The sequence below is a fragment of the Schistocerca cancellata genome, chromosome 11 (genome assembly GCF_023864275.1).
Source record: "Schistocerca cancellata isolate TAMUIC-IGC-003103 chromosome 11, iqSchCanc2.1, whole genome shotgun sequence".
Classification (NCBI taxonomy): Eukaryota; Metazoa; Arthropoda; class Insecta; order Orthoptera; family Acrididae; genus Schistocerca; species Schistocerca cancellata.
In genome coordinates this window covers 21,513,549-21,526,342 of record NC_064636.1, presented here as the reverse complement: position 1 = coordinate 21,526,342, position 12,794 = coordinate 21,513,549, and the positions used below count along the sequence as shown (strand labels likewise).

The 12,794-nt window shown below is 38.2% G+C and overlaps 1 protein-coding gene across 1 annotated transcript in view; it reads left to right on the top strand.

Moving 5' to 3' along the window:
• LOC126108671 (basement membrane-specific heparan sulfate proteoglycan core protein) overlaps positions 1 to 12,794 on the top strand; it is a 761,963-nt gene that overhangs the window by 563,836 nt on the left and 185,333 nt on the right. Inside the window, exons 34-35 of the mRNA XM_049913980.1 lie at positions 7,093 to 7,240; positions 10,247 to 10,413. Of these exons, the coding sequence (XP_049769937.1) occupies positions 7,093 to 7,240; positions 10,247 to 10,413 (315 nt within the window). The remainder of the gene's footprint in view (positions 1 to 7,092; positions 7,241 to 10,246; positions 10,414 to 12,794) is intronic.

The following is a 12,794-nucleotide window of genomic DNA, read 5'->3' as shown; positions in this document are numbered from 1 at the left end:
TAAGTTTTCTCGGGTGATGTTATAAATATTTTGAGTAATTTTACACAGCCATTTGTTGAACGCATAGTGTTCTAGTCTTAGAACTGCATAATCACTGGTCCTATTCATACTGGAAGTACAACGTGTAATTTACGATTAGAAAAAGTACTTGTCATTCCCGTTTTCAAGAACGGTTCTCGGACAGATGCACATAATTATAGACCGATACTGCTCGTGTCAATCTGTTATAGAATTATAGAACGTGCTCTGTGTGATATGTGATTTGTTCATCTCATTACATACAATTTTCAAATCATTTGATTTGATGTACAGGAGACATGTCAAGGTTTACAAAAGAAACTTTTTCACTTTTTTAAGAGAAATATGAAAGTTTACATTATATTTTACATTTCTAAGTTACAGCTACACATGTGCATAAAATAATACATGTAATACAATCCCTGTGTTCAGACTGTGAAGCTGTCCTTAATGAATTCGTCGACAGAATAATAACACTTTTCCACCAGAAGAGTAAAGAGCAATCTTTTTAGTGAACCAGTCTCCATTTTAAATATATTACTGCCTTTTATTTTATTGAAAATTTTTAACCCCATATACTCTATCATTTGGGCATAAAGTTTTAAACAATGTGTCAGAAGTTTGAAGTTATCTCTGTGGCGAGTGCTGTAGTTGTGGTCAAAACGGAAAGTGTGGTCACACTTTATGACATTTCTGGAGAATGAAAATTTCCTGTGTAAAAACCAGCATGGATTCCATAAACAGAGATATTGTGAAACACAGCTTACTCTGTTCATCAGAAGACATTCCGTACAATTAGTCACTGTCGGTTCACCATTATTAAAGCTTACTGAGTATCAGACCAGATTCGTGACTCGATTTAGCTCTTCCTTGCAGATAAAACTCAACATATTGCTCTTAACAGAATGAAACTGACAGATGTAAAGGTAATTTCAGTAGTACCACAAGGGAGTGTTGTAAAGCTGCTTCTGTTTAAAATGTATGTTAATGACGGACAATGTCGGAAGCTTTGTGAGGCTGTTCACAGACGATAATATTGTCTATTGGGAAGTTGCAACACTAGACTGCTGTAGCAAAATGAGGAAGACCTGCAGAGGATCAGTGATTTGTGTGGGACCCTGAACATAAATAAATGTTGCGTACTTTGTGTACATAGATAAAGAGATCCACCATTGTTTGATTACCAGAATGAGATTTTCACTCTGCAGCGGAGTGTGCGCTGATATGAAACTTCCTGGCAGATTAAAACTGTGTGATGGACGGAGACTCGAACTCGGGACCTTTGCCTTTCGCGGGCAAGTGCTCTACCAACTGAGCTACCGAAGCACGACTCAAGCCTGGTCTCACAGCTTCACTTCTGCCAGTATCTCGTCTCCTACCTTCCAAACTTAAGTTTCATATCAGCGCATACTCCACAGCAGAGTGAAAATCTCATTCTGGAAACATCCCCCAGGCTGTGGCTAAGCCATGTCTCCGCTATATCCTTTCTTTCAGGAGTGCTAGTTCTGCGAGGTTCGCAGGAGAGCTTCTGTAAAGTTTGGAAGGTAGGAGACGAGGTACTGGCAGAAGTAAAGCTGTGAGTACCGGGCGTGAGTCATGCTTCGGTAGCTCAGATGGTAGAGCACTTGCCCGCAAAAGGCAAAGGTCCCGAGTTCGAGTCTCGGTCGGGCACACAGTTTTAATCTGCCAGGAAGTTTCATATCAGCGCACACTCCGCAGCAGAGTGAAAATCTCATTCTGGAAACATCCCCCAGGCTGTGGCTAAGCCATGTCTCCGCAATATCCTTTCTTTCAGGAGTGCTAGTTCTGCAAGGTTCGCAGGAGAGCTTCTGTAAAGTTTGGAAGGTAGGAGACGAGGTACTGGCAGAAGTAAAGCTGTGAGGACGGGGCGTGAGTCGTGCTTGGGTAGCTCAGTTGGTAGAGCATTTGCCCGCGAAAGGCAAAGGTCCCGAGTTTGAGTCTTGGTCGGGCACACAGTTTTAATCTGCCAGGAAGTTTCATTGTTTGATTACATGATAAGGTGTCAACCATTGGATGGAGGTAATGCTGTAAAATAGCTTGAAGTAAGCATCTGAAAAGACAACTGATAACAAATTGTACGAAAAGTTGATGCCGGAATGAGATTCATTGGAAGAATCTCAATTCTCAAGCAGGCGTGTGGCATACTTTTTACACATGTTAAGGATAGGTGTCTTTATGTTACCAAGGTAAACATGCATGGGCAAAAACAATGATACAGTAAACTTGAATTATATGAGCTTAATCACTGTTTCATTAAACAATAATGAAATAAACATTCATTATGTCACTCTGTTGCTGCTCACAAGTGTTACCCGGAGTAATGAACTACTTGAAGCGTTAAAATTCGCAGTTGCATCAGGTTGCAGCTAACCACTTATTCAATTGTTAATTATCTCACAGACAACTGCCTCAGTGTTGGATTGCGCTGCTAGCTCAGAATCTGAATCATTTTCTTGCAGCGATCATAAATTTTTTCCTCACCTAGGTCTCTCTTTATTTTATATTACTGCTGTTCACTTGGACATATAACAGCACGATGTATCACTGTGTTAGCTGAAGCAATAACAAAGGAATAGGTATGGCCTCACAACTGTAAAACAGCAGTGGAACAATACAAGAAAATGTCATTTGTGGTTGACACACTTTTTACATAGGTGCACCTACTTGAGGGTTAAAGAAAAGCAATTCATCTGCAAAAGAATTACTTTACAAAGCACTTTTCCAACCAATTCTTGAGTATTACATATCAGCCTGATGCCCTTGTAAAGAAGTAGAACAGACAGAAATGAAACGAAATCATCGTGTGGCATTGTTGGCCAGGAGGCCCCGTTTGGGGAAGTTTGGCCACTGGATTGCAAGTCTTAATTCAGGTGACATCACATTGGGCAACTTGCACGTCGGTGGTGATGACGATAACACAACACTCGATCCGTGAGTGGAGAAAATCTCCAACCCAGACGGGAATTGAACTCAGGTCCGCTGCATGGTAGGCAGACGTGTTACCACTCAGCTAAACAGGTGGGTGGAACAGAAAGAGAAGATGCAGCAAAGAGTGACATCTCGTTTGATGGGATCGTTTAGTGGCATGAGAGCATTGTGGAGATGTTCACCATACTCCAGTGGCAAACACTACAAGAGGGGTGTTGTGGCTCACGGAGAGGTTTCCTGTTGAAATTCTGAGATCATGCATTCGAAGAAGAGTTTAGCAACTCTTAACTTCTCTGACACATGCCTCGTGAAATGACCACAGCAACAAAAATCAGAGAAATTCGAACTTGTTTGGAGGTTTACCAACAATCGTTCACCCTGTGCACTATTTGCAAATGGAGCAGAGAGAGGGGTATGAGCTTCCAGTTCCAGAAAAATTGAAATAATAATTAACAAACATTGAATGATAATGTTTATACAAATAACAGTTTGATTTTTTAATTGCTAATCGCACAAGAATGTGAGTATTCAATAAATTAAAATTTGCTACACAAATCCAAAACACCACATAGAAAATAAACTCCTTATTTTATTTCTAGGGGTTGAACAGTGTTAACGGTTCGCATAAAATTTTTCATTCAACAATAAAACAGTTCACAATTTTGTACCAAATTTTAGTGTATTCTGATACTCGCATTTTTTGCAGTTGGTAACAAAAGATAAAAAATTATATTTGTGTCAAAAAAGTATGTTAATTAACATTTCAATATGGTAATAAAAATAGAAGTCAAATTAAAGAAAAGGGAAGGAAAAGTTGCTATCAGAAAGGATAAAATCAATTACTTTCTGATTATAAGAGTGAAACACTATTTGCTGAGCTGTAGGTGGCTCTGTTAAAAATGCCCAAAATCTTTTATATCTTTGAATTTAATGCTGCTTGGAAATCTTCAAAAGCTTCTTTTCATTCCTTTTTATTTTTATTTATTTATGTGCTGCACTGCTTCAGGAAATCGATGTCTGGGACTGGTCTCCAAATCCTATAGGTGTGGAGAAAGTCAAAAGAGATTGAGTCAGCAGGGTGTATACGCCTTGAGAAATCCGGGAATTTTTTCATCTGGCAGAAAACTGGGAAAAACCCGGGAATTTTAAGAATTCTGGGAATTTTTCACTGTGTTAGTTTTCAGTTAAATTTTTGTAATTTTGACTGGTAAGAACTGGTACTGCAACAAAGAATTTTACTTTAGCCTGCTACTGCAAAATAATACTGCAACAATAAAACATAAATGGGAGAAAGAAAACCAAAATAAACTTAAGATGCAAAAGAAATATGCCATTTTCAACATCAAAACACAGTGAACATACAAGCGTCTGCTGACACCAAAATGTGTCAAATGCTTTAGGATGAAGACTATGCAATAGTTTATAACAACAAACTGATTCCGATGACAGTGACGTCCCAATGGTTTACATTAGGTTCTTGTGTGCATGCACAGTTGAGTTGCATATGGGCCGTACCTGCTGTCACTGCTGTTAGCTGTATCAACAGTAGCAACAAGCAGCCAGACACTAGCCGAAAAAAATTTTCTGGCGAGTCCAAGCTGCCAGTTTCGTGCATGCGCAGAGCAGTCGAAGTTGCGGTGGAGAGGGTTGGTAGTCTCCACGTGACCCGTGTTTAGGTGTAGCGAATTTGCTGTTTCTTCTTCATTTACAACTCTCATGCCAAATGAAAACAAAATGGATTTCTATGGCTGAGAGCTAGCAAATGAATTAAAATACAGTCACATACTTATGAAGGCTAAAATATGTTATTAGTTTTAGTTTCGTGATTTTATTTTATTTCCAGGTTTTTGGCAGTCAAGCATTCATTGCTTAGCAAAACACTGAAGTTATTTTTGTCGATTTGCTAAATAAATTAAGCTTTTATTAATCTTTTCGGCAGAGACAGCAAATTTATTTTTGAAATGAAGTGTTTCGTTCCACAGTATTGGCTAGTGTCCAATGTTTGCTGAATTACAAGTGCCCGTTTTTATCTCCTGACACATATGGCGTTATGCCACAAAGAACCAAACCTAATATAGTACTGGTACTCAAAGAAAATTTGCAGCCTGAAAACCACAATGAAAAGCTTAATGTCAGGTTGGGGGTTACTTCTTTGTGAATCTGGACATACAAATGTGCACTTTCAGCCGAATTATGCATTTTAGTCTGGTTTATGAAATTCCGATGCTCTTTGAGCACCCTCTGATGTTCTGTTTTGTTTATGACGTATGTAAGATCTCTTAATGCTATATAGGTACGAACATGTTGGCTTCCTGTGTCATCGTAGTTGCGCATGCGCAGTGATGCCATTTTCTGGTGCTCTCTGACAAGTGCTGGATTTAATTCTAACAGGTCGCAGGAAAATAATTTGAATGGTGGTTGAAAAGTGTTACTTACAAAGTAAATTTAATTTTACGCAAGATGAATTACGTTACGTGTACAAATGTGCTTTGAATTTCTTAAATCACAGTTAAATCTCGTTTAAAGCTTAACACTCTGAGTGCCAACCACGTAAAATTATTTCGAGTCCAGATGTTTATGTATTATTTAAAATTTTACTGGCACATTTGTGTGATGTTTATTGAAGTGTAACACATGCAAAAAGACCAATATTCTATGTGAAAGCATAGCTTACCTTGCAGCTACACTACGTATATTAATTTAAACCATTAACTTTTCCTATTTACGTGTTCACACTATGAACAGTGATAATGGTTGCTATTGGCTGACTGTCACGTGACCTACGCCCTGCATATCTGCTATCATCAGCTGACGAGATCACATGACATCAGCTATGATTGGCTTACCGAAGCGCATCGCAATTTCGATTTCAATGCTTGAGAAAGTAATGTGCTGTGTTCGGTGGAATCCAAATATTTACTTTCGTAATACAAAAATATGCAGAGTACATGTTGCTGCACATAGTTCTTTAAAAAAAACGCATTTATTTTTCTTTTTTTGGGGGGGGGGGGGGGGTTCGTTTGTTTTTAAAAGTGCCAAGAAGTTCTACACTGATGTATTAAACCTTAACTATTCAAAAGGATGATAAGTTCTATGATTCTGAGAAAAAGTATTATGTCACTTAGCATGGAAAAAATATATTTTCACCTGGGAAAAAGAGTATTTTCAATTGGGACATCTGGGAAAAATCTGGAATTTTTTTTCCTTGTCGAAGTATACACCCCGGTCTGACGAAGTCTGTTTTATACAGTATTATTGTATTATGTCCATATTCAAACATCGCCAATACAAATTGAACAATTTTATTTTAATTATTATAAGTAAGTGCAATGAGTCTCATGATAGTGCAGATTCCATTGTTACTGGCTTTCAGCTGAAACCTTGTGTACACTGGCTCTGCCAAACTCTGCCTTGATATGAAATGCAATATTGTGTTATCATGATCTTGTAAACTTCACATGAAATGGAAAAAGAAAACAAATTTGTTTAAATATATTGAAATAAAACCAAAATAAAAATATTAAACTGAATTATAAAGCCTGTATTTTTATTCTATCACTGCTGCACAAGCTCAACATACACATTATTATATTCTTGCATAGAGCAGAGAAACGTATAACAGTAAACAGCATTCACACTGGCTTTTGAGGAATCCCTATTTTTATAGCCATAGTACACACATTCACAGACACCCAAATGCACAAGTCCGCAGTTGGGTGTCTGTGTGGAAGTGTGTGTGTGTGAATGGATGTGTGTACTTTGGATAGAAAATAGCTGTTGCTCGAAAGCTAGTATGAACGCTGTTTTCTGTTACGTGTTTCTGTGCTCCATGCATCAATCCACTGTAGGTAATCAGTTGCTTTACCTTTATTTTATGTGTTGCTTAATCCAGGAATTTCCATTATCGTTACACACCTTATTGGTTTCATATAGTATTAGCCACATCCAGATGTGGAAGTATTACATTGAGTATCACAATGCGATTTTACAGAAAGTAGCAAAACATCGACACACACTGTACAATAACAAGTAGGTGGACGTGCGATATTTGCCTTCGGTCTCTGTGCACATTTCTCCACTGACAATGTGAAGGTAGTAATAGCTGTGTAAACAATTGTTTTGCAGGACCCAGCACACAGACGGAGGTCTCCTTAGCACGACATTATCCAACATCCACATGGACTCTGCTGCGATCCGCAACACCGGCCAAGGACAGGCAGCTTTCGTGGAGGAGTGCCGCTGCCCACCCGGTTATGCTGGCCTCTCTTGTGAGGTGAGTCTTCTGCGTTTCTGTACGGAGGAGTGGAAATTTGGAAGCTCTAATGTGCTGGCTGTGATTCGGTACAAAATCCGGCCCCTTTTTAATGAAAGTGTCAAACTGAAGCATGTAATCTATTTGATAATAACTGGTTTGTTCACACATGTTTTGGTCATGTTTGGTGAGCTAATGACGGTTAACAGTTCTGATTCAGATTAGTCATCCTGAGAACCAAAAACCAGAACATGCAATACTGCAGAATTACTTTTAAATATAAACAGTCCTAAAGATACTAAAAATTTCAAAAGAAATAATAATCATATGCCTAATATCTTACTATAAAAATCACGTATCAAGCCAACATTTAGCACTCATTATGGTCAATTAAAACCAAATACCGTGCCTCCTCGTGCGTCTCACTTTAAAAATAGAACAGTTATGTTTTTTTTGTGGATGTTTGAGCAGTCTTGACTTACATGTAAAAAAAAGGACAACTTAAAAACAGAAGTATTTATGTATAAAAAGATGTGAAGTAATCATTTTTCAACATTCTTAAAAATATAATCAACCGCACTTCGTAGTATGAAAAGCAACTTAGATAAAAGAGGTCTATTTATTCATTAAAATCAAATGAACATATTTTACTCTTGTAATTAGGGGGCATGTAAGATTATAAGTTGATTCCTTTGCTCTTTTATAATATTGTACGCTCCATAACTACAGTGGTGAAATAATGTTTGTTTGATTTTATCAGATGTGTAGACCCCATTTATCTAAATTACTTTCAGTATACTAAATTACGAGCAATTCTTTTTCCAAAAATTCTAATATCATGATAATCTTATCACATGTAAACCAAGCCTGGCCATGTGCTTTATGAATATAACTTTACAATTCTGAAATTACGACACACGAACAAGCAAGGCTGTTGATTTGAAGTGACTATCACGAGTGCTTGATCACACCATCATTTGTTAGGTACATAAAAAGGTAATGGTTATATGTTTATATTTTCTGTTTATGTCAGTTTTAATAATCTATAACTTCATATTTAACAGTAATTTCGCAGTTCTGTCTTTTCTTGTTTTTCACTCTCAGCTAGTTAGTTTCAAGTTCTGTAGATCATTTGAATGACTTTTTAAAATTATTATTGAAATGATTTTGAACAAGTCAGTTTATAGGATGTATACATGAGTACTGTTTACTATCAACATTAATGAACACATCATTTTATTCCTACTCATGCAGCTACACTTAAAAATGAGCATTTTTTTACTGGCTACCAGTATTTAAGTAGAAATTCATCAATGGAATACAGGACTCGGTCATCAATTCACCTAGCATTCTAATCAGGTAATATTAAGCTAGCAATAGGAGATAAGCAGGAGACATTTACTGTGACTGAAGAAGCAGCAGCTTGTTTCAAAGTAGCAGCTTCTGTTCTAACTTAAATTGATATGCCGGTATAGCACTTAGTGATAGAATTCTAATCTGTATAAGTAAACCACGACTGTCTTGTCGTATGTTAATGACTTATCCCACATTGCTGACAGTCCACCTCCTTCATGGGATTTATAGAACATGATGAATGGATGTGTGGGTGGATGGATGCAGTTATGCAGAGATGAGCTAGTAGGCACAAGGTGGACTAGTGTGGGAAGCCGCAACAGATCAGTCACGGTCTGCAGCCTACAAGACAGACATTGTTGTTGTTGTTGTGGTCTTCAGTCCTGAGACTGGTTTGGTGCAGCTCTCCATGCTACTCTATCCTGTGCAAGCTTCTTCATCTCCCAGTACCTACTGCAACCTACATCCTTCAGAATCTGCTTAGTGTATTCATCTCTTGGTCTCCCCCTACGATTTTTACCCTCCACGCTGCCCTCCAATACTAAATTGGTGATCCCTTGATGCCTCAGAACATATCCTACCAACCGATCCCTTCTTCTGGTCAAGTTGTGCCACAAACTTCTCATCTCCCCAATCCTATTCAATACTTCCTCATTAGTTATGTGATCTACCCATCTAATCTTCAGCATTCTTCTGTAGCACCACATTTCGAAAGCTTCTATTCTCTTCTTGTCCAAACTATTTACCGTCCATGTTTCACTTCCATACATGGCTACACTCCATACAAATACTTTCAGAAATGACTTCCTGACACTTAAATCTATACTCGATGTTAACAAATTTCTCTTCTTCAGAAACGCTTTCCTTGCCATTAACAGTCTACATTTTATATCCTCTCTACTTCGACCATCATCAGTTATTTTGCTCCCCAAATAGCAAACCTCCTTTACTACTTTAAGTGTCTCATTTCCTAATCTAATTCCCTCAGCATCACCTGACTTAATTCGACTACATTCCATTATCCTCGTTTTGCTTTTGTTGATGTTCATCTTATATCCTCCCTTCAAGATACCATCCATTCCGTTCAACTGCTCTTCCAAGTCCTTTGCTGTCTCTGACAGAATTACAATGTCATCGGCAAACCTGAAAGTTTTTATTTCTTCTCCATGGATTTTAATACCTACTCCGAAATTTTCTTTTGTTTCCTTTACTGCTTGCTCAATATACAGATTGAATAACATTGGGGAGAGGCTACAACCCTGTCTTACTCCCTTCCCCACCGCTGCTTCCCTTTCATGTCCCTCGACTCTTATAACAGCCATCTGGTTTCTGTACAAATTGTAAATAGCCTTTTGCTCCCTGTATTTTACCCCTGCCACCTTTAGAATTTGAAAGAGAGTATTCCAGTCAACATTGTCAAAAGCTTTCTCTAAGTCTACAAATCCTAGAAACGTAGGTTTGCCTTTCCTTAATCTTTCTTCTAAGATAAGTCGTAAGGTCAGTATTGCCTCACGTGTTCCAGTATTTCTACGGAATCCAAACTGATCTTCCCCGAGATTGGCATTAAGACTAATGAACTGCACAGCTAACGTAGTCCTCTACAGTAGATGTTCAAGTGTCGGCTGTGCGACACGACCATCTAATGACACCGCCACTCGCTTTCTACCGTTGCAGAGGTGCGCCGAAGGCTACGAGCACCGCCCGCAGGGTCCGTGGCTGGGCGTGTGCGTGCCCAGTGCACCACCTACACCGCAGTCGTGCCGGCCGGGCGAGTACGGAGACCCGCAGCGCAACATACCCTGCCAGACGTGCCCCTGCCCGCTCACCAGCCCTGGCAACCAGTAAGTATCCCGCACCGTCGCTGGTGCAAATCTGTTACCGGGCACTGTTGTATAGTAAACCAAAGTCGTCTTGTCTGTTGCTGTCCCTAAAATGTAGCTGATATGTTGTTTGCAATGAGAGACCTAAGTTACTACAATTAATTTTTTTGCCGGTTGAAACCGAGGTGGCGACTTGCGTTGAAAACCGCAAAATTTGTAGTTATTGGGGAAATTGTACTTGCTGAAAATGTGAGGGATATGTCAGAGAGTTCTCAGAACTTTTATATGAAGTTGAACTGTTTTGTTGATCAAAAGAAGTGTGCAGAACTGCTTCGTTAAATGTTAACTGAGTCTCAGTAAAAAACCTTTGTAATTATAAATTAACAGGACCAAATTGTGGATGTACTACAATACTGGGTGAAGGGATAGACGTAGAACATCCACAGTCTTAAGCTATCCATTTATCATAATTTTGTTTCAAATTACTCTTGTGTCCTGTGGCAACAACTGGTTGTTGAGTAGTATGAGGAAAGGTGAAGAAGGCCATTGAATTGTACGTGGCAGTTTTAGAGATTGAGGAAGGTTATTTATTTTATTTACATGTCAAGTTCCGTAGGACCAAATTGAGGAGAAAATCTCCAAGGTCATGAAATTACAACATAAAAGTAATAACAGATAAAAATAAATATTTATGAACCTGTAAAAAGTCAGTCCATAAGTTTAAGTAAACGCAATCAGCAGTACAACAAGAATCGGCTTAATTTTTCAAGGAACTCCTCGACAGAATAGAAGGAGTGACCCGTGAGGAAACTCTTCAGTTTCAATTTGAAAGCGCATGGATTACTGCTAAGATTTTTGAATTCGAGTGGTAGCTTATTGAAAATTGAAGCAGCAGCATACTGCACACCTTTCTGCACAAGAGTTAAGGAAGTCCGATCCAAATGCAGGTTGGATTTCTGCCAAGTATTAACCGAGTGAAAGGTGCTTATTCTTGGAAATAAGCTAATATTGTTAACAAGAAATGACAGTAAGGAATATATTTATTGAGAGGCCAATGTCAAAATACCCAGACTCATAGACAGGAATTGACAAGAGGTTCGTGAACTTACACCACTTATTGCCCAAACCACCCACTTCTAAGCGAAAAATATCCATTTAGAATGGGAAGAGTTACCCCAAAATATAATACCATATGACATAATAAAATGAAAATAAGCAAAGTAGACTAACTTTCGCCTTGAACGATCTCTCACTTCAGATACCGTTTGAATAGTGAAAATGACAGGATTAAGTCTTTGAACAAGATCCTAAATGTGGGCCTTCTTTGACAGCTTACTATTTATCTGAACACCTAGAAACTTGAACTGTTCAATTTCACTAATCATATGCCCGTTCTGTGAAATTAAAATGTCAGGTTTTGTAGAATTGTATGTTAGAAACTGTAAAAACTGAGCCTTACTGTGATTTAGCATTAGTTTATTTTCTACAAGCCATTAACATATGTTATGAACTGCAGTGTTTGAAACTGAGTTAATGTTGCACACGACATTCCTTGCTACCAAGTTAGTGTCATCGGCAAAAAGAAATGTTTTAGAGTTACTCGTGATACTAGAGGGCATATCATTTATATAAATAAGGAACAGGAGTGACCCCAACACTGATCCCTGGGGCACCCCCCATTTGACAGTACCCCACTCAGACAGCACTTCACAGCCATTCTCAACATTGTGAGTAAGTAAGAGGTGAATCAATTCTGAGTAAGAGGTGAACCAATTGTGAGCTGCTGCCCGTATTCTGTAATGGTCCAACTTCTGTCCAGCAATATTTTGTGGTCAACACAGTCAAATGCCTTAGTTAAATCATAAAATATGCCAAGTGTTCGAAAACTTTTGTTTAACCCATCCAGTACCTCACAGAGAAAAGAGAATATAGCATTTTCAGTTGTTAAATGACTTCTAAAGCTGAACTGTGCATTTGATAGCAAATCGTGTGATATAAAATGATCACGTATCCTTACATACACAGCCTTTTCAATAACTTTTACAAACACTGATGATATAGAAAAATAGGTCAAAAATTATATGCATTATCCCTTTCTCCCTTTTTATAAAGCAGTTTTACTACTGAGTACTTGAATCGTTCAGGAAACTGACCATTCCTAAAGGAAAAATTACAAATATGGCTAAATACAAGGCTAACATGTGCAGTACGGTACTTTAATATTCTGCTAGACACTCCATCATAATCATAGAGTCCTTAGTCTTCAGTGATTTGATTATTGACTCAATCTCCCCCTTGTGTGTATCACAGAGGAGTATTTCTAACATTAATCTCAGACAGGCATCAGCAATGCTCAGAAAGTGATTGTTAAATAATGTACATATATTTGATTTATCAGTAAC